A 25,423-nucleotide genomic window follows, 5' to 3' on the forward strand; every position below is an offset into this window, starting at 1 on the left:
AGATTTGTGTCTGGTTCAAATGTAGAGTCCTACCTCGAAGCAGAGGCAAGGAGCATGGAAGTCCTTGGACAGCATCCCTCAAATTCACCTGGACTCGAGGGGACCTCTTCTTCACAGCACCCAGCCTCAATGCCAGGGAACATGGAGCTCCTATGGACCTTCTGCCTTTGCTCATGTCCTTTTGGGCACGTGAAGGCAAGGGGCCCTTCACACCCTTCTTGTCACAACACAGCCTTCCATTCCCAGCTTTCTTTCCCTCTTTCATTCCATTTTCATTTTTCTTGCCTCAGCCAGCACCTCCACACCTTCGTGTTCCTGTCAAAGGTAAGTCCTTGTGCTGCACAGGCTCCCGAAGAGCACCCTTAGCTGCAGTTTTTTGACAAGAGGAAGCAGAAAGGATGTTCAGCAGGTCACTGGTGGGCTTGAAGGTGCCATTCTCCATCCAGAGCAACATCTACCTCTTGGTCAGTTCATGTGTGGCTCAGCAGCCAGCTATGCTGTCCATGAGGGCCAAGTGATGAGGCCATGCCTAATCCCCTGGCTTTCACTGACAGGTTCTAAGGCCAGCTGTCCACAGGGAACCTCCCCCTGCTCAGATGCTTCCAGAGCAATACTCCTTCTCCCAGGACTGAGCACTGACACGCAGAAGTGAGCCAACAAATGGCTAAAATGGGGGAAGTTTGGTGAACAAGCCACAGAAACCTGCCTGGATTGTCCTAGGGAGAACAGATCAGCAGATGGGATAGTGACCCCCTGTTCCTGCCTCCCTCCAGAGAGCACAAAAACATAAGGGTCTGAGGGACTGAGAAAACAGCCACATGGACTTGAACAAGGTCAAACTGCCAAACTTTTGACCCTCAGAGCCCTGCTGATTGCAAGCTTGACTTGCCAACCTGGGTTTTTTGGATTAATGGCACATGCAGACACGAAGTGCCCTCTCTCTGTGCTGGCCCACGGGGAGGAAAACCTGCTCACAGCATCCTGCTCATAGGACTGTCTGATGTGGGGTGCTGGCCCTCCTCCTCCAGCACAGCTCAGCCAGTGCAGGCAGCTCCTTTCCAGCCTACTTCTTCCTCTGACATGGACTTGCAAATTCCATCATGGCCACCTGCCTGGAGCCACAAATGCCCCTGCAAAAGCCCTTTCATAAAGTGAACACTGAGGCAAAGGCTGCAGAAGATCAACTCCACTGTTGAGTGAAAAGGCAGGGCAATCTGAAAGACTCAGAAAGGAAAAACAAGATCAATATTTGTGGAGATTTGTAGGAAATTTGTGCTTGAAAACAACAGCTGGGACCTGGCTTCTCTTTTCTTGCCCAGTGATTTGTGCCAGGGCTCCCAGTGATGCCTGGGTTAGTGTGTCACCACTCTCCCCTGTGCTCTCATGCCGTGCCCTCATTCTCGCTCCCTGCTGGCTTCGGGGACGCAGAGGCTGAAATTCCTCTTTACGCAGTGCTGGCACCAGTGAAAAAGCAGCTACAGTTCTAGCTCACCGTGCATTGCTCATACTTACAGCTTAAACATTGCCTTCTACTCAAAAGAACAAAGATAAAATGTCAGGAATTCACAGTTTTTATTCTCTTTCTTATGCCCACCCATCTTCCCCTGCCATCGATGTCAATGACTCAACGTCCTCATCGTACAGCAGCCTCTGCCAGCGCGGCACTCAAAGGGTTAACAGACCACGTCTTTTGGACAGATAAGACATAAGCTCATTCACCGGTAGGAACACGTGGACGGTCAGATCACAGAAACACCTTAGGGCTTCCTGTAGCGATTCTTTGGAGTTTCGCCACAGCCAGTGACGTCGCAGGAGAGAACATTGGGCTTCTTTCCCAAGCCAATGCTTCCCAAGAGATCGGGAAGCTCACGAGTGATGGCCTTCTCGATCTTCTCTAGGAAACACCCTCCCATGTAGGAACACTGCTGAGACAGCAGCTTAAAACTGGTGATGGGGTTGATGCCAAAGAAGTCCTTGTAAGCCTCACGGTTGGGGAGGTCAAATTTGCTGACATTGGTCTTTGCCAGAATGGATTTGAAGATAAAGAACTTGTCAGGATCTTCCACAATGTCCCTGAACACCAGTTCTCCATCACTAAAGAAGGTCATTTTGTCCTTGTAGGTCTGTAGATAGCGATCGACCAAAAGGGCGTGGATGCGCACCCGGATGGCGTGCTGCCGTATGAAGGCGATCTTATTTTCCATCCTGTTCTCAATCACCTGGTTGAGATCTTCCAGGAGCGATATCTCTTCTTTGAGGAACAGGTCTCTGTGGGTATCCGGATGGTAGTCCTGGGGCCAGAAGGAGCTCACGTACACCCTGGGTGGCTCCGTGACGTTGATGAGAGGAGCCAGACTCCAGAATAGGGCACCATAGACTCTCATGAGCTCCTGGGTAGCCAGGCTGTCAGCTTTGTTCAGGATGATTCGAATCTGAGATTCACGGCCCTTCAGCTGGCGAAAGAGCATCTCCAGCTCCAAGCCCACATCCAGCTTCGTAGGGTCAAAGACAATGAAGATGAGATCAGCTCTGTCAATGAACCACTGGCACACATCGTTGAATGGGTAACCTTGGGGAGAAGAAAGACAGAAATCCAGCAGAAATGGTCAGCACAGGATGAGTCCCTTCAGGAAAAGGGGTAGATAAACCGTGAGCCTGCCATGCCTCATGCCCTGTCTGGGTTGGACAGGGTGTGAGACACAGCAGACTTCCCATGCAGCCTAGAACCTGTTTCACATGTGCTAAAAACACTTCAGAGTTTCTTGGCATGAAAACCCATCCCTGTGTGCCTGGGCCTGCGTCTCCCTCAGTCCCACCTCCAAACCTTCTTTCTCCCTGCTGCTGGCCACAGATTCCTGCTGCTCCTATGATTAGATATCAGCCATGTCATTGCTTTCCCCAGTAGGCACCAAGTGGGTCAGGAAGCCCTGCTGATCTGTCCTAGCCCACCAAGTGCTGTGGGGACGGACTGGTGCTTCTCTGAGCCCTGCTGTAGCATCAGCCACTGGCAAAGCCTGGCTCCAAGGCTGACAAACAGGGTGTTGAATGAGTAGCTGAGGCACATCTCACATCCTTACAGCATCTTTCCTGGAGTCCCTTACGTGAACCCAGTAAACCCTTACCTCGTTCTTGCTGCTTGCGGTTTTCAATGATGCCTGGTGTGTCCACAAAGGTGACTCGTTCCAGCAGCTTGTGGGGCACCTCAATCCCTATCAGCTTCTCCAAGAAGTTCTGCCCAAACTTCTCCAGGGGTGAGAAGGAGCGGGCACTGTCGGCAGCCATCACGATGCCCTCAATGGTTTTCAGCTTGGGGCCATGCATGATTACAGTGAATTCGGAGGTGGTAGGTTCTGCCCCTGCCCAGAAACAAGAAGAACAGCAGAGCAGTGAGATTCGTGCTGGCCAATGGACATGATAGGGCTGGCCTTAGACTAGCTGGGGAGCTCAGGAGCATCACTCGCTTGCCAAGAGATGTTGGAGGAAGGCAAGCAGCAGGGCTATGAAATTCTTGCCAAACCTCTTGAGAAAATGCCAGCAGGGCTGATTTCTGCAGGGACTGGTTGTTCTGGAGGTGGCCTGACTGCACAAAGCACCCTGGAGAACCACCTCCTGGGAATCCTCATTACCACAGCACAGAGCTGGCTATGGACATCTGCCCTTGGCTGTGAGATGATATCTGTGGGAGTAAGGAGGCAGGAAGAGGAATGGATTTTCTCCTGGAAGGGCAAATTAATTGGCTTCACGTGAGGAGGGAGGGGAAGAATACAAAGGCAAGTTGCCCTTGTGATGTGACCACTGCTTTTGCAATCGGGGTCAGAGGCAGCGAGCCTTGTGCTGTGGGACAGGGATGCTGCAGTGGGAGATGCCCTTCTCCCCGGGGAACCTCTTCTTCTGAGTGGCACCACAGAACAGATCTCAACCTCCCTGTTGTAATAAGGGGGATCGAAGAGACGTGGCTGGGAATCAGTGACCACAGGGATGCAGAATGTAGGTGCCAGCACACTTTTGGCAGAGCAGGGAGGGAGCAGTGAGCGTGGTACCTGTGTAGAGCTGGTAGGGAGTATTGTCCAGCCCGAGGAGGTAGTTTATCATAGAGGATTTGCCAACGCTCCACGGTCCCAGGAATAGCACCATTGGCTTGGAAGTGATCTCCCCATCTGCAGAGAAGGGAAATAACAAGAGGAAGTGAAGAAACAATAGCCGTCACTGCTGTGCGATTAACACCCGGCTGTAACGAGCATCCCATCTGAGCAGCGCGGTGATGCTGCTGGGGAAACAACCACCCTTTGAGGCCACCCGCCATTCATGAACCAAGGCATCACCCAGCGACGGGCCCTAGTGTCTGCAGGAGCGGGGCATCACCATGCTCCTCACTTGTCTGACCTGGTCTGAGCTTTGGCCCCTCTTAGACTGCAGGAGGACTAGAAGCTCTTTTAAATCTTGCATCAGCTGGTTCTGGTTTAGCTGCAGTGATCTTGGGGCTGCCTGTAGGAGCAGCTGCCACAAAGCATGAGACATGTGGATGAGGTGCCCATGCTGCAACCAGGCAAATGAATGCCTCATGCAAAGGGAGCTGGCATGGTTTAAGGAGCAACACTATGGTGCAGTGCTTGGTAAGCGCAGTGCAAGCCTTGTGCCAGCTGCCTGTAAGCCCTTCCACCGTATCCTCACAAGGATCCACTCCTGAGTCTTGGCTCCAAGCCCTCTGGTCAAGCAGAAAGTCCCTGCCTATGTGTGAGCTGAGTGTGAGGCTCCAGCTGGTGCAGGGAAGGCAGGCTGGGCAAATGTCCCTGCTCTGGGCTTGGGAAAGGCAGGAGGAGAATGAACTATAGTCCCCATCTGACACTCTCCTAGTCCCACAGTTTGCTAAGGGCTCAAGGAGGCTGGTGATGGGCCCATAAGCATTTGTCCCTATGCCACACAATTGGTCCAGGAGCACAGAGGTCCCCGGACACATACAGCCATTGCCCCAAGGAGCAATCCCCATTTGAGCGGGACTCATGCAATCAGCCTATGCCCACAGTGCTTGACCCCCAGGCCACAGGACAGGCAGGCAGCAGAACCAGAGAAGCCCCCAGGCCGTGCCAATCCTCAAGCCATGCCCAGGACAGCTAGTCAGCTGGAGACCAAGTCAGGACAGAAATGAAAGTAAAATCTGGATGAGTGAGTTCCAGTTGGTGTGAACCGTCCCTGGGTGGGAGAGGGTCCATCCCACACTGCCAGCAGGAGTCCAGCCAGAGGAGGAGCTGGATGCCACTGGAGGAGCTGGAAGCTGCTGTCCCTCAGACAGAGCTGAGCCTTGCCCCATGGCCCAAGGCAAGGAGATGCCCATGCGGTACCTGCACTGCCCTTGGGACCCTCTCTGGCCCCACACCTAAGGCAGAGCTATTTTCCCTGCAGTGGCTGAGAGACCCCAGTGCTCCGTGACTGCTGCTCACACAGGAGCCAACAGCTTTCCAGCAAGCCAGAGATCCATCTCCAAGGTGTGGGCAGCTGCAAAGCCCACATGGTGCTGAGCTCCCACCCAAGGGTGCTGGAAGGCAGTGCATGGTGGCTCTGCACCAAACCCATCTGTCCATGGGTGCAGGAGTTGGGCAGGACATGCCAGCCTCCTCCTGCCTGCACCTGCCCATCTCAGGGCCACCATGTCACCACTGGGCAAGGGAATGGGCTGGGGACATCTCATGCCAGGGGCACAGCAGCATTTGTGCAGCTCAACCCTCCTCCACAAAGCAGGGCAGCCCCGTCCAAACCAGGGGGACAGCTCAGCTCTCTGCCTGTGAGCTGCCTGTGAGCTGCGGGGATCCAAAAGTATCTTCCCACATGGGACAAAGCCAAATGTCGAAACCTCGGACTTTTGATACTAATCACTCCTCTGTGCCACTTCATCGCTGCTGCTCTGTTCTCTTGCTGCTTTAATGGGGTTTTGGATCATTATTATTATTATTATTATTATTATTATTATTATTATTATTATTATTATCCCCTGTGATGTTGTGCCAGAGGTTTGAGGCGGGTTCCCCCATGCTCTTTCACAACACGCTCCTGGCCAGGCGTGGCTGTGTGAACACGGCCCCACTCCACATCCTCACCTCTGTCCCGCTGTGCTGGGACAGGCAGCGATGCCCACAGCACCGTGCTGGGTCACCAACAGCTCCTCGAGCCCACCTCTACCCCCTGCTCTGGGAGCAGCGTGCTGGCACCTCACAGGCTTTGTGAGCACTGAATCCTTGTGGCTCTGCAGGTGGGACAGTAGCTCTGAGGATGACACCATGCATGAGTTCTCCTTGCTGCTGCCCAGGGTCTGGGAGAGCAAAGAGCATCTCCCACTGGGGAGGGAGCTGGCCTGGCATCTGTCCCTGCTGTGTCCTCTTCCACTGAATCTGTCAGCACCAATTTGGGTCACCTTGACGGTCCAGCTGGGGAAAAAGAGACAGTCCTCACCAGCACAGGGCAGGGATGGCGGCAGCTCCACCACCGCAGCTCTCTCCAGCCACCCTGTGGCTGCTCGCTCCTCGCCTCGCCTGCCTCACTCCCAGCTCCAGCTCATCCCAGCTCCATCCAGACATATCCTGGGGGCATTTGCAGAAGGAGTCACAGGCTGGTGCATGATCAGGCCCTACCTGTGAGCAGGGGGGGTCTTCAAACCCTAAACCCCTTCATCTGTGGGCCTGCTTGCAACACAGCAGCTTAAAAGACCTTCTCTAAGCTGCCAGGTTTGCAGGGTAAGGAGCATGCTGTGGTCCTGCAATGCACCTGGCAAACAAGGCCAGGAAGGTCATGTCTCCCTCCACAGAGCCTGTATTTGTCTTGCACTCTGGAGGTAGGGGCAATCTGGATGTCCAAGTAGGGTCTATTTTTCCTAAAGCAGTGGCTTTCTGGAAGGTTTTTGATGTTGCTTGCAACGCCAGGCTGCCGTGGGTGGGAACACTGCTGCACTGGGGCTGGAATTAACCCCAGACTGGGTCTCTCCCTCCTTGTCCTCAGGCCCAGCAGAAGTGGCTGGTGTCAGCTCACCCCGCACTGTGCAAGTCTGTCCTGAGGATGGTGGGCAAAGCGGAGGACACAGCAAAACTTCCTCTCCTAGTTCAGACTGAACCACAGGCACAAACATCTTGCTCTGTCCTCAAACCACTCAGGAAACCTAAATCACCACAGGAGACCCTCCCAGCATCACCCACACTGCCACTGCACACTGCTGGCCATTCTGCCTGCATTGGGTGGGACACAAGGTCCAGAAGATGGGATTTCCCTGCCTCATATTGCAGCAGGGACATTGTCCCCATGGACCAGCACCGGACCCAGGGGAAAGGATGGGTGTTGGCTGGTATTTCGTGGCTGGTCTCCCATCTCCTGCTTCTCCAAGGGACCTGGCAGCACACCCTGAGCAGGAGAGGCAGGGAGAGGAGCCAGCTCCAGCTCCCAAGGGGCTGAGGCTGCCACACAGGGGCCAGCCTGTGCTACTGGGACAGCTGCTGCGGGCTCATCGGCTTAAACTGCAGCTGGAGGGGATCAAGGGTGGACATTTGGGGAAATTTCTTCATGTAGAAGCGTGAAGGGTAGGAAGAGCTCCCCTCCACAGGGTGGGCGATCTGATGGGCTCCTCCGGTTCAAGCTACAGCTCAAAGATCTACTCGCAGGTCCACCACAAATGCCTTTGAACCACAGCTAGAGAATTACGCAGCCTCTGGAATCTTTATCCCAAGAGGGAAAGGTGTCAAGGCCTGAGTGAGGCAGGGACTGAAGGAAGGAGGGGACTGATGGGATGCTCAGAGTCAGGCCAGAGACAAAGTGCAGCAACACACGTGCTGAGCTCTGGAAGGGGTGGGGACATCCGTGGGTGCCATGGGATGCTGAGCGCCAGGGTTTGCTCAGTGCCCAGAAAGTGTGGCTCTGCTGAGGCAGGTGAATAGGAAAAGCCACAGGCCAGCAAAGAGCTTGGGCAGCACTGGCAGCATGCAGGCAGCAGGCAGCAATACCAACCTGTGGCAGAGGACCCCAGGGTGCGTCCAGGATAAGCTGTTAGCAGGGGACACAGGGAGAGAGAAAAGGTACCGTGAGTCGAAGGAGGGATGCAGCTGCCTGGGTCTGGCCCAGGACGAGGAGGGAGACGAAGACTGGCCCTGGCCTTCTTGTGGGCAGGAAAAGCCAAGCGACGGCCACATTCCCAGCAGAGAGAAGGAGTTACAGTCTGTGAGCAACAAGACCTGCAGCTACCAGGACACGCACTAAACCCCAGTCTGCTTTGTGCATGTGGAATGTGGTTTAACAGAGCAGGCCCAGGAGAGCTGCCACATCTGAGAGCACCCAGCCCTCCTGCTCCACTCAATGAAGTTATTGCCATCCCCAGCAGCATTCACTGAGCAAAAGGAGCCCAACAAGCCATGGTCAAGACAGCAACTAACCATGACAAGTCCTCTGACCACCCCAGCGGTGGGCTTACCCATATCCAGCTGATAATGGCAACTGGGAGGTCATTCCCTATAAAGGGAGACTTGCTAATTGGCACATATAGAATCATAGAATCACAGAATGGTTTGGGTTGGAAGGACCATCAAGTTCCAATGCCCCTATCACAGGCAGGGACACCTGCTCCAAGCCCCGTCCAACCTGGCCTTGAACACTGCCAGGGATGGGGCAGCCACAGCTTCTCTGGGCAACCTGTGCCAGCGCCTCACCACCCTCACAGGAAATAATTCCTTTCTAATGTCTAATCTAAATCTCTCCTCTTTCAGTTTAAAACCATGCCCTTGTCCTGTCACTACATGCCCTTGTATAAAGTCCCTCTCCAGACTTCCTGTAGCCCCCTTTAGATAATTGGAAGACTTTTATAAGGTCTCCCCTGAGCCTTCTCCATGTTCAACAAGAATAAACTGTCTCAGCCTGTCTGCATGGGAGAGGTGCTCCAGCCCTCTGAGCATCTTTGTGGCTTCCTCTGGACTCACTCAAGCAGGTCCGTGCCCCTCTTGTGCTGGAGGCCCCAGAGCTGGACACAGGACCGCTGGTGGAGGTGTCACCAGAGTGGAATAGAGGATGAGAATCACCTCCCTTGACCTACTGGTCACGCTCCTTTTGATGCAGCTGGTTTGGCTTTCTGGGCCACAAGTAATATGCATAAGTATTTACACTTATGTATATTATTATATATATACTTATATATATATATATATATATATAAGTATACAGTAATTAGGGTTACCAGCATGCACCACAAACTGGCATGAGTTCACAGCAAGCTTCTCATCACCAGACTGGGAGAGTCCCTCACCTCTGAGCTAGGGACAGCCCCTGTGGGGTGGTCCTGCTGTGGCCAAGCACACAGGCAGACCCAGCCAGAGGGATGGCAGAGTGGGGACGCGGGAGGGTGGCAGCAGGGAAGAGGGGGTGGCACCTGCCAGGCTTAAACACACTGTAAGCAGAGGGTGTGGGGTGAGCTTTCTGGGATGCACCCTGACAGTTCATTCTTCCATTGATGATGGCAGTCACAGCTCCCTTGTGACACTCAACTTCATGGGTGCTTTTGCAAGTGGTGGGAGCAGAAGGGCTCCCTGCTTACACTGGTGTGTGCGAGCAGAGCTGCTGGGAAGGGAGACAAAATGGAGGGCTGCTGTGAAATGGAGGGGCAAGGTGCTTGTGATGGCACCCCTCTATATTGGCTTACACCTCCAAAGGTCACACATATTCCATGACAGGCCTGCCCCGCTGCTCTCCCAGCTGTCCCACTCTTCCCAGCTCACTGAGCTGGCAGCACTGTGCCCTCCAGCCTCCCCCCTGCTGTAGGGGTGCAGGGGGAGACACTGGGGGCATCTTCCAGCTTGCAGGGCACCACCAACACGAGGAACCTCAGGACACAGGCACTGTGCAGAGGAAGCAGCTCAGAAGGCTCCCTCAACCTCACCATGTCCTCACTGCCTTGGAAGGTCAAAAGAGCTCCTTACACCAACCCTCTAATTTGTAGGTTTCTCTAATTACATTGCTAATGAGGGACTGGGAAAAGATGGACCTGTGGGTATTAAAGGCAAACTACTAGAATTCCAGGCTAGGGTTGTGTTCTAGGGTATGGTTGGGATGTCAGAGATGCTTTAAGGAGTTTGGTAGCAAGACAAATGTTTTGAGGGGAGCATGTGGCTAGGGCCTCTCATAGCAGAGCCAAGGCTTGCAGGGAACGCAGCATCCATGTGCCCTTCCCTTAGGGGCAGGAGGCTGTGAGCATGAGTTACCAGCCCTGGGACTGCATTTGCACCACTGGGAGGGTGCCATGTGGGACACAACAGGGTGCACTGGGCACTCACACTGGGAGCTAGCCGGGGGGCCGTCAGTCTGCGGGATGGTTTTTCCTTATGGTGAAGTGGAACAGACTGTGGAGTGCTGAGAGGAACACCAAGACCTGCTGTCTGCTGAAAAGGGGCCTCAGGTCTGGAAAGCACAAGGATTAGTGGTTGTTTCCTCAGGAGCTGGGAGGGAGGAAGTGAGCAGGGGCCTGGGAAACACTTGCTTCCTCCCAGAAAGGGAGCAGGGAGGTGGCTGGTTGGGCATAAGATGGCTGAAGGGCAGGGTGGGATGTCCTGAGCAAGGGAGTGGGTTGTGCACTGGGAACTGAGGCTGGGGGCTGTGTGTTCTGGCAGTGAGGAGCAAAGTGAGGTGTAACCCCAAATATTCCCCTAAACAGTGTCCAAGGCTGAGCTGACAGCAAATGCAGATGCTTGTGCTGCCACCAACACAGACCACAGCAGCTTGGAGAGGAGGTTGGGCTGCCGCTGAATCTGTGAGCCCCAGCACAGAGGCAGCTGGGACAGGGCATGGCTGGTCTGTCCTCACTGCATGGTGCCACTGCTGAAGAGGCTGTGGGCATGCACACTGGGAAGCCAGTCCTACAGCTCCTGGTGCTCCTTTCCCAGGTATCTGGCAGTACTGTGCTGGCTGCATGCAAGAGGGGCAGGCCAGCACACTTGGAGTGACAGCAGCTATGAGGTAATGGTCCATGGGGCAGCTATCCTGTTCTGGCTGCAGTACAGCCTGTGAGCCTCCGTGTTCCCTTCCCACATGACAAGCAGATCATGGTCCCCCACTGCTGGCAGGCAGCACAGAGGGAGGTGACAAAGGCACTGCAAAGGCAGCAGCATGGAACTGCCTGTGGCAGGCAGCTAGGCAGGGCTTTTGTTTGAAACCTACAACTGCCCCATCCAGAAGCACTGTGAGTGGGTTGTGGATGATGTCCAGGGTGCTCTGTGTCTTCATAGGACAGAACCTGGGCTGGTGATGAGTACTCTACAGCCCTGTCCCTGCCCCATGGATCCCACTGAACAGGGATCTTGGGCTTGGGCTTGAGTCATCTGTGCTTGGAAAATGAGGCTGCTTGTGTCATGTGGGTCACAAGAGCTTCCTGTAGTTTGTGAGCATCCTGGGACCAGAGCTGCACTTTCCTCTTCTGGAGGGACATGTGTACCAATGGGGCTCAGCCCAAGCCAATGCTGATGGCCACAGGGACCTGCTCACCTGATCCAATAGGTCTGTAACTGCCAAGGGGTGAAAACTCTAACTCCCAGGATGAGTGAAGGCTGTTGAGCTTGAGGGATGCCCTGCCCACATGGCTGTCCTGTCCTGAGCAGGAAGGATGCCAGCTCCAGGCACTCTCAGGAAGCTCATCCCCAGCCTTGAGAGGTCCTAAGCTTCCTTGCCAAGCCTGTTTCATTGGGTCGTGATCTCTGCTTGGCAGGGTTACAGGGCATTGATGCTGAGCAGGTGGAGGACCCGAAGCAGGCAGGGTTCAATGTTCAGCCTACACAGATGGTACTGACAGCAGATGGGCTAAGGCAGATGCGGAAATGCCTGCCTCTGGGTTCACTAGGGCATGTCCACTAAGCCCAGCAAGTTCATGGCCTTCTTGGGAAGCTGCAAAGGAAGACAAAGTATCCAAGCCTTTCCATGATCTGCTCTGTTATCTGCATCCCAATGACCTGATGGTGCAAGAGACCCCAGTGCCCATGGCATTACCTGTGATCTCATGCTGCCTCAGCTCATTGTATCTGTAGGACTGCTCCAGAGGCTTGATGGAGGAGTGGTAGATCTTCCTCAGCCGCTGCAGTACTCCTGTAGGGGCAGAAGCATGCAGATGGGTGAAAGGTAAACCCCCCCACCATGCCTCTAGGTAAGCTATCGGGCATTCTCTGCAGATCCTGTGGATCAAGAGACCTGGCTCACAGTTGAAATCTTGGCCAAACTTATCCCAGTCAAACATTTTGATGCCCCTCCCCAGCTAATGTTTCCCACTGGGCAACAGTCCCTATGTGCTGCCAGTCTTTCACATGCCAGCAGCTGATGGAAGGGATACCCCTCATTAATGCTATTTCGCAGTCAATACCTGTGATCCCAAATAGCCCTCCACCATGATGCCAGGGACCCTGGCACAGCCCTTAAGCTGCTCACTAAAAGAAGGAAAGAGCCTTTTCTTCAACAGCTTTTATTACTTTCCAGTCTAGACTGCCCATGGGGCTAGCAGAAGCAAGCCTTATAATAGCAAAACCCAATAAATAATTGGAGTAGAAATCCCAAGCCATTATCACAATTTGTCCCAGGTTTCTCCGAGCAGGGATGTGGCTGCCTTGGGCTGATTCACCATCTGCACCTTCCAGCCTCTCTGTCCTCCTAATTCTTGCAAACCCTTAGGATTGTCTTTAAAATACCCAAAATTAGGTTAACCCAAGAGCAGCAAAAGGGCTGTTACTGAAGATACAGTGTTGCTCAGTTTACAAGAACTAATGGTAAAACCAAACACTCTGGGGAAGTAGAATCTCATCCATGCTCTCGGTGCAGCAGAACAGTGAGGAGCCTGTCCTGCAGGGATCATGAGGACTGAAGGAGTAGGGCACACATGGCTCAGTGCCACCCAGGCCACCTCACCTGAGAAATCATCGGCAGGTTTGTCCTCATTCAGCTTGAGGGTGTTCTCCAAGTGGGACCGGTCACGCTTGGTCAGCTTGCTGGCATCTTCAGCCTCTTCTGCAGAGAAAAGGAAAGGAGACCTGTTAGAGTGAAGGGGAGGATCCACACAGGGGCTCACACAAGGAGAGGGCATGGGGAAGCACACACACCCCAAGCCTGGCACCACCGTGCACCTCGGTAGCCCGCATTGCCTTTGGCACGCCGTGCAGGCTTGGTTTTGCGAAGGCTCCTGGAGGCTTGGCGCAGGCTGCCAGAGCTATGGCTGCTGGGGGAAGCGTCAGGGGCAACCGCTTGGCTCTGAGAAGGGGCTGGTGAGGGAGGCGCTCCGTGCATCCCCGGGGGGAGCGAGGGCCGGCTGCTAATGGGGAATGCGGAGGACGTGCCTGGAAAGGGCTCCCAGGGCTGGGTGTAGTGCAAGCACGTGTGGCACCCGCAGCCTGACGGGGACCCTGCCCACCCCCAGCAGCTGCAGCTCTTCCCTGGTTAAGCCTCGAGTGCCGGCACGCTCTGCTCTGCCACCCCCCAGAAACTGTGCACTGAGCCAGAGACACGAGCATGTGCGAGGCTGGGGCTGGCTCTTGAGAGCCTGACCCATCCACAGCAGGGTCATTTCCCCCTCCTCCCACCTCTGCCCCTGTATCAGGCTTGGAACCTTCTGCATGGGGCCCTGGGGACCCTGTGGCTCCATGCTAGGCTGGGGGAGAATGAGGCAGTTGCCTCCACACAGGGTAGGCACCCCAGTGTCCCTGAGACAGACATGGCCTTTCCCTGGAGGTGCTGTCATACCAAGGGCCACATGCAGTGCTTTTTGATAACAGCAGCTGGGTCAGGCTTTAGTGGAGGCTGGAGGGCAGGTCTGGGGACAGACATGTGCCAGCTGGCTGGGCTGGGGATGCCTGGGGCAAGCAGGGCACTGTCAAGCCCTGGGGTTGTGTGGATTGTCTACTGAGTGCTGGGCTGAGGAAGACCTTTTGACTTGCCAAGTAAAGCCACAGAGATAAAACTGGGTTTCCCGTTCAGCACAAATGGAAACTTTTTGAGCTGGGATGTTACAGATGAAAGCAAAGAAAGACTCATCTGGGTCCAAAGGTCACTGCCCAACCCATGGGCCAAAGTCCACAAGCGTTTCTAGGAGCGAGGTGTCCCTTTTCCTGATCTAGCCTTTTACTGACCAAACATGGCCAGAGCCGGTGCTTTGGCAACTCATGCGTCTGAATTAGCTCTTCACACCTTCCCTACGAGGCAAGGACCGGTAGGCAAGAGACCCACTAGCCCAGGCAGCATCCTGCACTCACACCAAGACATCTGGGGGTCCGGAGGACTCCAAGGGTGCAGGATAAAGAGCCTTTAAGAGGTCTGCAGGTGCTGAATGGGGCCTGGGTGTTAAGAATCTTATCCACGTCCACAGCCCAGAGGAGAAATCATGGGCCTAAAATTGCATCAAGGGAAACCAGCCAGCTTTGGTATCGCTGTGACGAGCGCCTACATCGCAGGCATCCGCGGCTCCTGCCTGCACCCTCGATGCCCGCAGCCGGCCCAGCCGTGCAGCGGTTAGGGGCAGGCAGCACAAGCGTTAGAAGATGGCCATGCACTAGGCGCGGTTTAATGTGCCAAGCTCAGCTCCGCCGGGGTTGATAGTAGGTCACTCTCGCCGCTACACACGGACAAGAAAAGACTCCAACCTATCTGCCTGCGCAGGAGCATGGCAGCAGCTAGGCCTTCCGTTTCTACCAGTGATGGCTTGTCCGCAGGTGGGTCTTCTGCTGCAGGTGGGTCTTCTGCTGCTGGTGGGTCTTCTGCTGCTGGTGGGTCCTCTGCTGCAGGTGGGTCCTCTGCTGCAGGTGGGTCTTCTGCTGCTGGTGGGTCTTCCATCACTGCTGGCGGGTCTTCTGTTGTTGAGGCTTTTTCCACCGCTGCTGGTGGATCTTTTGCTGGTGGGTCTGCCACTGCTGCTGGTGGGTCTTCTGCTGCATCCCCACAGCTTGGGTGCTGGCAGCTGAAGGGGCTGTCCCTGGCTTCTCCCTTACTGGCAGCTGCTGGTTTGCCACGGCTCTTTTTGCTAGAAGTGCCATCTGGTTTCTCTTCAATCCCTTCACCTTCATCCTCTGGCCCCCCTGGCCCAGCATCCTGTTCCTCAGACTCTTCCTCAGACTCTCTTTCCTCCTTGGACTCTCCCTCACCTCCATCTTCCTCGGACTCCCCCTGCTCATCCTCTTCCTCTGAGCTCTGCTCTTCCCCACTGGGAGCAGACACTGCTTTTGGCTCCTCCATTTTCTCTTCCCCAGGCTGCCCTTGCTTCTCAGAGGTTACTTCTTTCTTGCCACCAGACTCCTCTTCCTCCCTGGTGTGGAGTCCATCCTGTGGGCCAGGCCTGCCATTCCCTTCATGATGCACTGCCTCAGGGGTGCCCAACATGGCATCCTCCCTTGGACCCTGTGCCGCACCAGGCCCCTCCTGGCCCTTCTCCATGGTGGTCTCCTCCCTCTGTCCATCCCCAGGCCCCAGGTCCTCACTCAGGCCACCCGGCGGCTCTTCCTCCCCATCTCCCTGTCCCTCCTCAATGGCAGCAGGCAAGGAGGTGTTGGGGGGGCCACCATCTCGGTCCTCCTCAGGGCTGCTGCTGGCTGCCTTCTCCTCCAGTCTGGGCTCTGCAGCAGGCAGGGGGCCTTCAGCAGCAGCACCGGCATGGTCCGTGCCGGAGACGTGCAGCTCTAAACGATGAGAACAGCTCAGTCAGTCTTACCCGCGCGGGCACACGGCTCCTGGGGCCACCAGCCCCTGTCAGTGCCAGGGCAGGGGGAGGCCTGCCCTCAGGGCAGGATTTGTGGCTGTTATCAAGAGGTTTAAACTAAACCCTCTCTAGCTCCAGCTCCATTTTCTGTCCCTGTCCAAGAAGCTGGGTGCAAAGAGGGGTTTGGGGCTGGCAAAGCTGATGCTAGCAGGGGGCTCTATGGCTGTGCCGGCCACGGCTACCCAGGGCTGCAGCTTCCACCGGCCATGAAGCGCTACAGGAAGGTGGCAAAGCAGCCCTAAAAAATGGGGGGAAATTAATAAAAAAGCATAGCTGGAGAGGCCACGGGCACTTGGCAGGTTAAAAAGGTCCTTCCCCAGCCCTGCCTCAGGAGAGCATCGCACCAGCCATGGCGAGGGAGAGGAGGACGAAGGGGTGCAGGGCTCCCAGCAGGGGTTTTCCACAGGCAGGCAGGGCCAGACCCGGCAGCAGGGATCAGGAGCTATTTATTATGAGCATCCCTTCACTAGGAAAGCATTTGCTGCGCTGTGCGGCTGGCGTGGACACAATGAGTTTGTTCTGCGGCCCGGGAGAAGCCATCCGTATTTTCCATAGGCCTCCAACTGCAATTTAACATTAGTCAATGGGTGCCAAAAATAAAAGATCACTGGCTATACTGTCTCTGTTACAAACAGTTGCTGCTAGTCTAAATAATCCCCTGAAACATCTAATGCCTGCATACCAGGGAAGTGTTTCAGAAGAAAATAATCCCTTTGTACTCCAGCTGGCAAGCAGATGCCAACCAGGAAAAAATGCCATCTCCACCCATGCTGCGGGAGGCAGCGCTGGGCACAGGCAGCACCGGGCACAGCCAGCCCTCTCCTCCGGCTCCTGTGCTGTATCCATGCTGGGAGCCGCACGGCTGCGTGTCCTGCCGAGCATCTAAAGAGCTGGGGCTCGCTGACTTGATCACAGGGACCGTGGTGGCTGAGCTAAGGCTGGGTCTGCAGCAGTCCCAGACCACTCAGACCAGTTTGCCGTGGCCAGGGATGCCGGGCCGGTGGTTGCATCACTGTCCATGCTGGGGCCTGTCATGCTGCTGGCCAACGGTCAGGCAGCAGCTGCAGGCTCATGACATGGGATGAGCGGTGCCAGAGGCTGCAGGGACAGGCTGCATGCACCTCGACCTGCCAGGGTTTCTAGTCACTCTCATGTGCCACCTGGCATGATGGAGCTGCCTCCTCCACCCCTTTCCCTGCCAAAACCGGATGCACGGGTCACCCATCTCTGCCCTCACTGACCTCCTCCATCCTTTGCTGGCACATGGCTCACAGGTGCCTCTGGGCTCACAATTCAGCTTCCAGCTGGATGGAGATAGGTCATGGGCAGCTCCCACCTGCCTCCCTTCCACCCACAGCGTGCTTCTTCCTCAGGTCACCTTTCCACAGGACCCCTGGGACCTCTCAGCCTGGCAGGAGCTGCTTGAAGGTGAACACGCTACATCTGACCTGCAAAGCCCTGTGTGGCTGGGAGCCAGCATGCTGCTGCCTGGCCCCAGAGGCCTGGAGACCAGCCTGGGTCTCCTTAGGGTCCCCTTAGCTGACAGGGACACGGATATTCTCAGCTTGGCCCCAAAATAGCCAGTGACCTGAAGGGATGGGAGGGGAGTGTAGCTCCTCAGGATGGCATCTGGTGACGGTCAAGGCAGCGGGGGACAGGAGGACCAAGCAAAGGAGACCATATGCATCCCCAGGGCTTTGTGCGTGGTCTGTGTGTCCTCTCTGACCCAACACAGGAGCACAGAGCAGCCATCAACTGCTGCGGCCAGGCATAACAGCAGCCCCAGTGCCCACCGTAAACCACCTCCCACAGGCACCCAGGCGCTCCGACCGGGATGTTCCTGCCGGTGTGCTAGTCACAGGCTTTATTTCCTATGACCTTCAAGATCTTACACAAAGGCCCTCTCCCCTCTCCACCTCCTTCTCCCTCCTGTTTCCCCTACATGGTCTCCAAATCCATCACACACCAAATTGTGCTGATCTGCAGATGGCCGGCCGATGAGCAGTGAAATGGGACGAAGGTTACAGGCTTAACACCCTCCGCGCATCCACTGGAGGCTAAAAATACAGCCCAGCAACTGTACAGGGAGTCAGAAGCAGCAGCTCGGTGGGGTGCAATGGCGAAGCACCAGCCCCCTCAGCCACTGGCCCCAGCCCCTCGCTCGCTGCCAGCCAAGGGTGACGTCCTCACCTGGGGCCGATCCTGTGGGTCCTTGTGAGCCGGGAGGGAGTGGGGACAACCATGTTGTAAAGTGACACTGGGGCTCCCCTTGTTCACACCCTGCATTGTGCCAAGCAGCTGGGTGGCATCAGAGAGAAGCCCTTGCCCTGCTCCCCATGGGGACCTGACCTCCCAGAGGGTCCCCGGTTAGCGCTGCCCTGAACATCACACCCATCTGCAGGGGCTGGAAGGGTTGCCAGCAGCCTGGGGATCCCTTCTCCAGCAGTGGCAGCACCCTGGGGCACAGCCATGAGGACAGAGCTCACGGCAATGCTCTGGGTGCCACAGGATGCCCCAGCTAGTTTGCACCGAGGAAAAGCCCATGCAGAAAGGATAGCAATGAATGCCAGAGGCTGAATGTGACCCTGCCATCATGTCGCCTCCATCCCTGCATGAGGCCATGTGGAACAGCAATCAGCACCCTGGCGCCGAAATGGGTCCTCCACAGGCACAGCCCCCAAGCATGGCGCCGGGGCAGGGGCAATCTCAGAGGGATAGATGGGCACAGGTGGCCCCTGAGGGACATGCTCCCCCTCCAGCAGAAATAGGAGCCCCGAGCGTGGGGCCGGTGATGTGCAGCGCTGCAGGATGGACTTTCACACGCCCCCGTCCCCTGCTCTGATCCCAGTTTATCCTCTGGCTCCTGCGTGTCCTTCTCTCCCTCTGTCCTCCCAGTGGGGTTTCATGGGGAGCTTACACCCCAAACGTCTGTCCCTTCGTTTTCAGGGAAAGGCAAGACTGCTTCGGTCTGACGGAGCCCTTTAAAACCTCATGGAAAATAGCTGGACCCAAAAGAGCTGTCCAGGATTTTCCATGGAGGACACCAGCCACACTGCCTGACTCACTGCAGACCCCCATTTCCTGCAGGATCTCCCCCCCCCCCCCCCCCCCATTTAATGACAATATTCCCCATAGTGTCTGCTCAGGGACGTACTGTACCTCTGGTGCTCCTCAACCTCATGGTCCCACAGCCCAGGGCTTAGCTGGCTGGGGACCTGACATGAGTTTGCCAGGGCTCTGGTGCTCAAGCCACCACCCCATGGCACTTGGCCCCTGCCTGCCCTGGCCATGAGGTGCCACAGGGGTCTGCTGGGGAGAGGATGTGCAGGGAGATGGTTCCATGCTGCTGCCTGTCAGCAGCCTGGCAAAATGAGGTCCAGCAGATCGGCCCTGAGCCTGACCTTGCACAACCAGTAACCCCTCGAGGTGGGAGGCAGGGCCAGGGGAGCCCAAACTGGGAGCTGTACCTCTCACCTGGCATCAGGCCTGGGCACCCCAGCCTTGCATATACACCCTGGGTGCTTGGCCAGGGTGAAGCAAAGGACAGCATCTCCTCTCCACTCTCGCCATGCCTCAGTTTCCCACTCTGCACCATCCAGCAGAGTCCAGTGCTGCTGTCGAGCCCTGCAGGGGAAGGTCCAGTGTTCTGTTGCTCACATTTCACATGGCAGCCCTTTGACAGGCAGGACCCTAGCTCCAGTGCCAGTTTGGAACCAGCCACGCCAACACTTTCACCTTGGAGAGGGAAGTGTCCCAAAGCAGCTCAAAAGGCCCAGAGGACACAGCACAAGGGTGACCAAGGATGGGGTTGGCTCTCCAGACCCTTGTGCACCCAAAAGTTCAGGACACCCAACCACAGCAGCCCATTCCAGAGGCTTCATGATCCCAAAGCATTAGCAAAAAGCAATTATTTTCCAGTTTTTCAATGCAGAGCCCAGCAGGCGTATGGGAAACAGCTTTGTCAGACTAACCTAACCTCATCTGTGGAGGAGATCTTCAGTTTAGTTGAAAGAAAACATATAAATTGATTTGATTTCTATAAACAGTTGGCTAGAACTACATGATATTTTGATTAAGATAGGGTAAAGAAACCTCACCAGGCTGTTCCAAAGGGATTAAATCCAGGCTTGGAGCTTTCTAAATATAGGGATGAAATCGGGGAATCACTTTTACAGGGTGTTTCTTCGACTGCCTTTAGGCATCCACCCTGAAGATCTGGAGGAAAACCTGAGCTCCTGACTTGCAGAAGACACAAAGATCAGGGTGGGGAGAAGATAAAGCAGTCGCCACTCCCTGGCCAGGGTAGATCTGGGCCCCTCAGTGAGCAGAAAGCCAGAACACAGCGTGTATTTTGGCACAGGCAGATGTCAGGCTCTACAGTGAGGAACATTTCTCTACCTGTGGTGTCCCTTGTGGGGTCTGCAGCCTGGGGGTGCTGAAGGACCTGAGGAAAGTGCTGTGGCATGGCTGAGCCTGAAGGAGCCCCTTCCTTTAGAGGAGGGACTCCTGAGGTCACACTGGCACTGTTCCTGGGCCTCCAGCAATGGGAGGCTTCACCAACCCACCCCAGCACTTCCCAGTGGATATCCTCCATGCACTCTGTGTAAGACTTTCTGGGTGAAGACTCCCCATGGCTCTTTTTGGTCATCCCAAGGATTCCCGGTCACCTGGGCAGGACAGGGAGAGCCACTGGACTTGTCAACCTGGATTTTACGCCTGATGATCTGTTGTCCCAGACGATCTCAAATCTATAGGAATGTCTGGGCCATGCCAAAGAGCAGTACCCAGCCCTGGGGGTCTCACCCGTACTCCCAGCAGCAGGATGGGGGGATCCCAGGTCAGCTGTCGCACAGGGATGGGGTTACACAGCTCTGATCCCATCCACACCGTGTCCCCACAGGCAGGGAGGTGGCAGGGTCGAGCCACATGCCTGGCTGGCACCGGGGCTGTGCAGCTGCTGCCAACACCCCAGCCCAGCTCGGGGTGCCCAGCTGGAGACTCCCAGCCCTTCCACCAGCCCCCATGAGCACACGAGTGCATCGGCTTCCTCGAGCTATCACTTACAAGGGAAATGTCCCCACGGGCTGAAAATAGCCAGGCAGAGCCCTGCCGAGGCACCAGGGCTGCTGCTATTCCTGCAGCACCAGGGAATGGGCAATTTTATGAGAGATTTGGTCAGCCGTGGACCTTCTGGCCAGGCTGGTCTCAGCACCCTGGTGAATCCCTGCTTCCAGCACAGGGAGCTGGCTTCTGCATGGGGATGGTGGATCAGCGAGTGAGGACACAGCAGGAACATGGCAAGAGTTCAGCCCACTGCGTGTTGTCCAGGGCACAGCACAGCCCTCCCAGCACAGTGCTCTCACAGAAGCCACTGGTGGCCCTGTGCCCTGTCCTCACCATCCTGCCCAGCTGGCTGTCACCTACACACTGAGACAAGGATATCTGATGGAAGACACTGTCACAGCACAGCAACCTGCCCAGCATCTGCCTTGGTTTGCTCAGACAACAGTTTGTGAGAGAGATGAGGTACCCACAGGGGATGGGGTGTCTTCCAGATGAAGTATTAGGAATGTGACAGGGATGCTGGCGGCACAAGCTACCAAAATCTGTGGGTACCTGTGGCAGCCTGAGCCACTTGCCTCACTGGCCACCCCTGTACCCAATAGCACTGGTGCCCACAGTTGTGCTGATCCTGGGGGGGAACTGGAGTGAGTCCAGTGACATGCCAGTGGGACACAAGCAGTTCCCCATCTCTGGGGAAGCTGGTTGCCCTAAGGTGCATTTGCCCGGGATGGCCGAGGTGGGGAGACCCCATGGATGCTGTGTCTTGGGGCCCTGAGCCCACCCGAGGTGACACAGGTGGTGGAGCCCACTGCAAGATGTTCTGTTCTGGGAGGTGAAGCCCACCCTAAAGTGACACATGCCAGACAATGGAGAGCACCCCAAGGTGACATGTCCTGCGTGATGGATGGGGAACATCCCAAGACGCCATGAGGCCATGGTGATGGAGCCCATCCTGAGGTGACTCCTCCCAGGCTGGGACAGGATGAGGAGTCCCAGGGGCAGTGGCCAGCACCCACTGTCACCAGGAGAGGTCTGTGCCGGCCCTGTAGTGCCCTCAGCACATGCTGCAGGAGGACACCAGCATGCCAGGGCTTTCCTCAGCCTCACCCAGCTTGGAGATGGTGACAGCACAGCACAGCCCCAACTCAACCCTGTGGTAGCTGGGGCCGGCAAGGGCTCCCCAGTACATAGCTGCCAAGCACAGTGGATGGGCACTGCCCATTCCCAGTGGTCACAGGGACTCACTACGGGCACCCAGACTGGAAGGGACGGCCGGGCTCTGCCCAAGGTGCAAGCACACCTTCCCCTGGGTGGGAGCAGGGATGGAGCAGCAGGCGAGTGCCCTTGCCCTGGGCCCTCGCCCAGCCCTGCAGTGGGTGCTGGCCTCTGCCGGAGATCCCGGTGCTCCGGGCAGTTTCACCAGCCCTGGCTGTGTAGGCCATAGGGGCACTGCCCACCCCTGGCCTCCAGGAGTGGTGACAGGGCCCCATGTGGCCCCAGGAGCCACCAAACCTGCCCCTGCCACAAGGACCACACCTCTCTACAATGCATCAGTGAAAGCCCCTGGGCTCCCCCCACCTTTTCTTCACTAAAGAGGAATTAAACGGGAAGACAAGGCCCACAGATGGGAGAACAATCCCCCTGATCCACCTCCTGCACCCCAAAGGAGCCTGGGTCTGAGGACCTAGCTTGGCATCAAAGGAAGGGCAAAACCCATTGTGTGAACTCCACTGTCCGGGTGGAGCAGAACCGCAGCAGGAGCTGGGCTGCTGTTTGCATCTTTTTACCAGACCTACAGGACCAGGGTGAAATTCCAGACACATGAGCAGGAGACCTCCGGCCACTCATGGATCTGGCTCCAGAGCTGCAGACCCCAATGTGCCTCCTGGCCCTGGAGCCACCTCCAAGACGGAGGATCCCAACACTGGCCTGAGCCGGGTGATGGTGATGAGGTGCCCAATCCCATACCTGGAACCAAAGCATCACGCAGGCTGCTCCCTGTCTGCCACTGCCTGGGACACGCCAGCCTCCATGCCAGCCTCAGCACAACCAAGAGCTGGGCTGGTGGTCACTCACCATGGTGGCAGCCACCCTGTCCCCAGACCCGACCCAAGACCCCGCTGAGGTCACCCCTCCACCAGCGGGGTGCGTGGCTGGCCCTAAACCAGGTTTATCCACCAGAATGGCCCAAGATGCCCTTAAAAGGCCAAAACTCGTGTGGGCCAGGGGTGCTGGGTGCTGGAAAGCGGCAGCTGCGGGTGCCGGTGCGCGGGGCAGCGGCGGCACAGGGCTGGGGGGGGCCGGGGCGGCTGCAGGGAGCACAGTGTCCCCTTACACGGCTGTTTCCATACTTAGCTGCCCCCCTCCCAGCAGCACGGCTGCCGGAGCCTGGCCAGGCAGAGAACCGGCCCAAATTAACTCAAGGGCAAGCAAGGGTACCAGCAATGCCGCCCTGCTGCATGGCCTCAGCACTGGGACCCGGGTGTTCGACGGAGACAGGACAGCCCAGGGAAGGGGGTCCGGGGTCACCCAAAGTGCTGTCGTGCTTGGCACGTCTTTGGGTGGAGCAGAGACCCCCAGGGCAAACAGCTCACCCCATTCTGCTCTGACCACAGGGTGCCCCAGCACCCTGGAAGCCCCAACCCAGGTCTCCACAGCCCAAAACCAAGCTACCTTGGCACCCATGGGTGGTGCTGACCCCGGACATGTTAGTGGCAGCACAGCCCCTGCGCCCACCCTGGCTCCAGAGCAGGGACCCCAGCCCATGCCCCCCCCCAGCCCCTCCTGGTCTCAGCCCCTACAGTGTTTGCCTGCACATTTTGGGGTGACTGCAGCCATGGCAGAGCTGCTGGGAAGCCCAAGCAGATGTACCCCTGTCACCCTGTCCTACTGCGGGCACCCACCCAGCCATGGGGCACAGGCTGGGCTCTCCAGGCACCTCAGTGCCTCACCAGCACCTGCAGCCCCACAGACACCCACAGCCCTGCCGGCACCAGCAGCCCTAAAGGTACCTGTAGCCCTGCAGGGTACTCACAGCCCCATGGCACCTGCAGCCCCACAGGTAACTGCAACCCTGCAGGGCACTCGCAGCCCCGTCGTACCCACAGCCCTACAGGGATCCACAGTCCTGATGAGCACCCACAGCCCCAGGGAGAGCCCACAGCCCCACAGGCACCCACTGTCCCAAAGATGCCAACAGTCCCTGTGGGTACCCACAGCCCACAGGCACCCATGGTCCCACAGGCACCCCCAGCCCCATGGGTGCCCACAGCTCTGCTGGGTGCCCACGGCCCCGCTGGGTGCCCACAGCCCCATAGGCACCTACTACCTCACAGGCACCCACAGCCCCACAGGCACCTGCAGTCCTCTGGGGACCCACAGCCCCATGAGACCCCACAGCTCCATGGGACCCCTCAGCCCTGTGGGCACCCACAGCCCGATAGGGACGCACAGTCCCACAGAGACCCACAGCCGTGTGTTCACCCACAGCCCCATGAGGACCCTGAAGCCCCACGGGCACCCACAGCCCTGCGGGCAGCTTGTACCTGCAGTGCCGAGGAGCAGGAGCGAGGCCACGCAGCAGCAGAGCAGGTTGAGGCGCTTCATGGTGGCTGCCGGGAGCTCCCTGCCGCTCGCTGCCTCTATTTATACGGCGTCAGGCGCAGGGCAGGGCCGGCAGCTGCCGCACGGCCAGCACAGATGCTGCTGCCGCCGCTCTTCCACTCCCAGGGGGCCCTGGGGATGAGGACAGGGACGCGAACAGGGCACAGTGGCTGTGCTGCAGCACCGGGTAAGAGTCATGGCATGAGCCATGGATGCGGTGGCCCCCTGACACGGGGTTCCTTGGGTAGCACTGCCCATGTGGGGTGACGGTCTCCATCACAGCACCCCACTGGCATGAAGTAGTGGATCAACTTGCGCTGCCTCAAGTCCCTGCAGCCCATTTTTGGCAGGATCAGGATCTCATGGAGGGGGAGAGCCAAGCATCATGGCACCACAGAGTCCCCCATCTATCCCCAGAGGTGGGCCTCCCCAGGCACCTTGTCCTGGGCTGATTTGGGAACCTCTTGAGCCACCACACGTCACCAGTTCCAGGCAATGCCATGTACCCGTAGGCAAGGGACATGCCTGGGTGTGCCCCCATCGTCAGCAGCACCACGCTGGGAGCATGGCATGGGGATGGTGTGGGCCAGAGGTGCAGGATCACCAGCTCCTGCCACCCTCACTTGTAGGGAACAGCCACTCAGCACTGTCCCCAAAGCCTGCTTGTAGCAGGCCATCACTGGAGGAGCCACTTTTGGGGGGACATGACTGAGCTTTTTCCTGGAAAAGGGGCAAATTGGAGGAAAACATGAGTCCCCTCTCCCCCCCAAGCACAGCTCTCCTTGCAAATGTGGGAGCAAGGGGGAGCCCCTGGCCCTGAGCTGGGGGTGTCAGGGAGGGGACAATGGTGAGGGAGCAGTCAGGAGCTGGTCCTCAGCTGGGCACCACTGAGCACCATGGTGTGGATGGGGAGTGGGAAAAGACCCAGAGCCAGGGGAAATGCCAAGAGGTGGGTGCCCCCCCCCCAAAAAAAGCGCCTTGTTGAGAGAGAGGTGCCCCCACCTCGACAGAGCCATGAGACAG

General features: G+C 56.9%; 1 protein-coding gene across 3 annotated transcripts; it reads right to left on the reverse strand.

Moving 5' to 3' along the window:
• Nucleotides 1-1,555: 1,555 nt before the first annotated feature.
• Nucleotides 1,556-24,413, reverse strand: SRL (sarcalumenin). 3 transcript variants are annotated; one of them, XM_065684143.1, is made up of 8 exons: nucleotides 24,343-24,403; nucleotides 14,625-15,653; nucleotides 12,901-12,999; nucleotides 11,995-12,090; nucleotides 7,984-8,019; nucleotides 4,041-4,157; nucleotides 3,123-3,356; nucleotides 1,556-2,569 (listed from the first exon to the last, which is right to left on the reverse strand). In XM_065684143.1, the coding sequence occupies exons 1-8, from the start codon at nucleotides 24,401-24,403 to the stop codon at nucleotides 1,758-1,760; spliced, it is 2,484 nt and encodes an 827-aa protein (XP_065540215.1). In that variant the 3' UTR covers nucleotides 1,556-1,757. The 3 variants fall into 3 exon arrangements, with proteins under 3 accessions (XP_065540215.1, XP_065540214.1, XP_065540213.1); XM_065684142.1 differs by lacking the exon at nucleotides 14,625-15,653 and having other exon boundaries at nucleotides 24,343-24,413; XM_065684141.1 differs by lacking the exons at nucleotides 7,984-8,019; nucleotides 24,343-24,403 and having other exon boundaries at nucleotides 14,625-15,504.
• Between the last annotated feature and the right edge of the window lie 1,010 nt (nucleotides 24,414-25,423).

The sequence above is a fragment of the Lathamus discolor genome, chromosome 6, assembly GCF_037157495.1.
Source record: "Lathamus discolor isolate bLatDis1 chromosome 6, bLatDis1.hap1, whole genome shotgun sequence".
NCBI classification, from domain to species: Eukaryota; Metazoa; Chordata; class Aves; order Psittaciformes; family Psittacidae; genus Lathamus; species Lathamus discolor.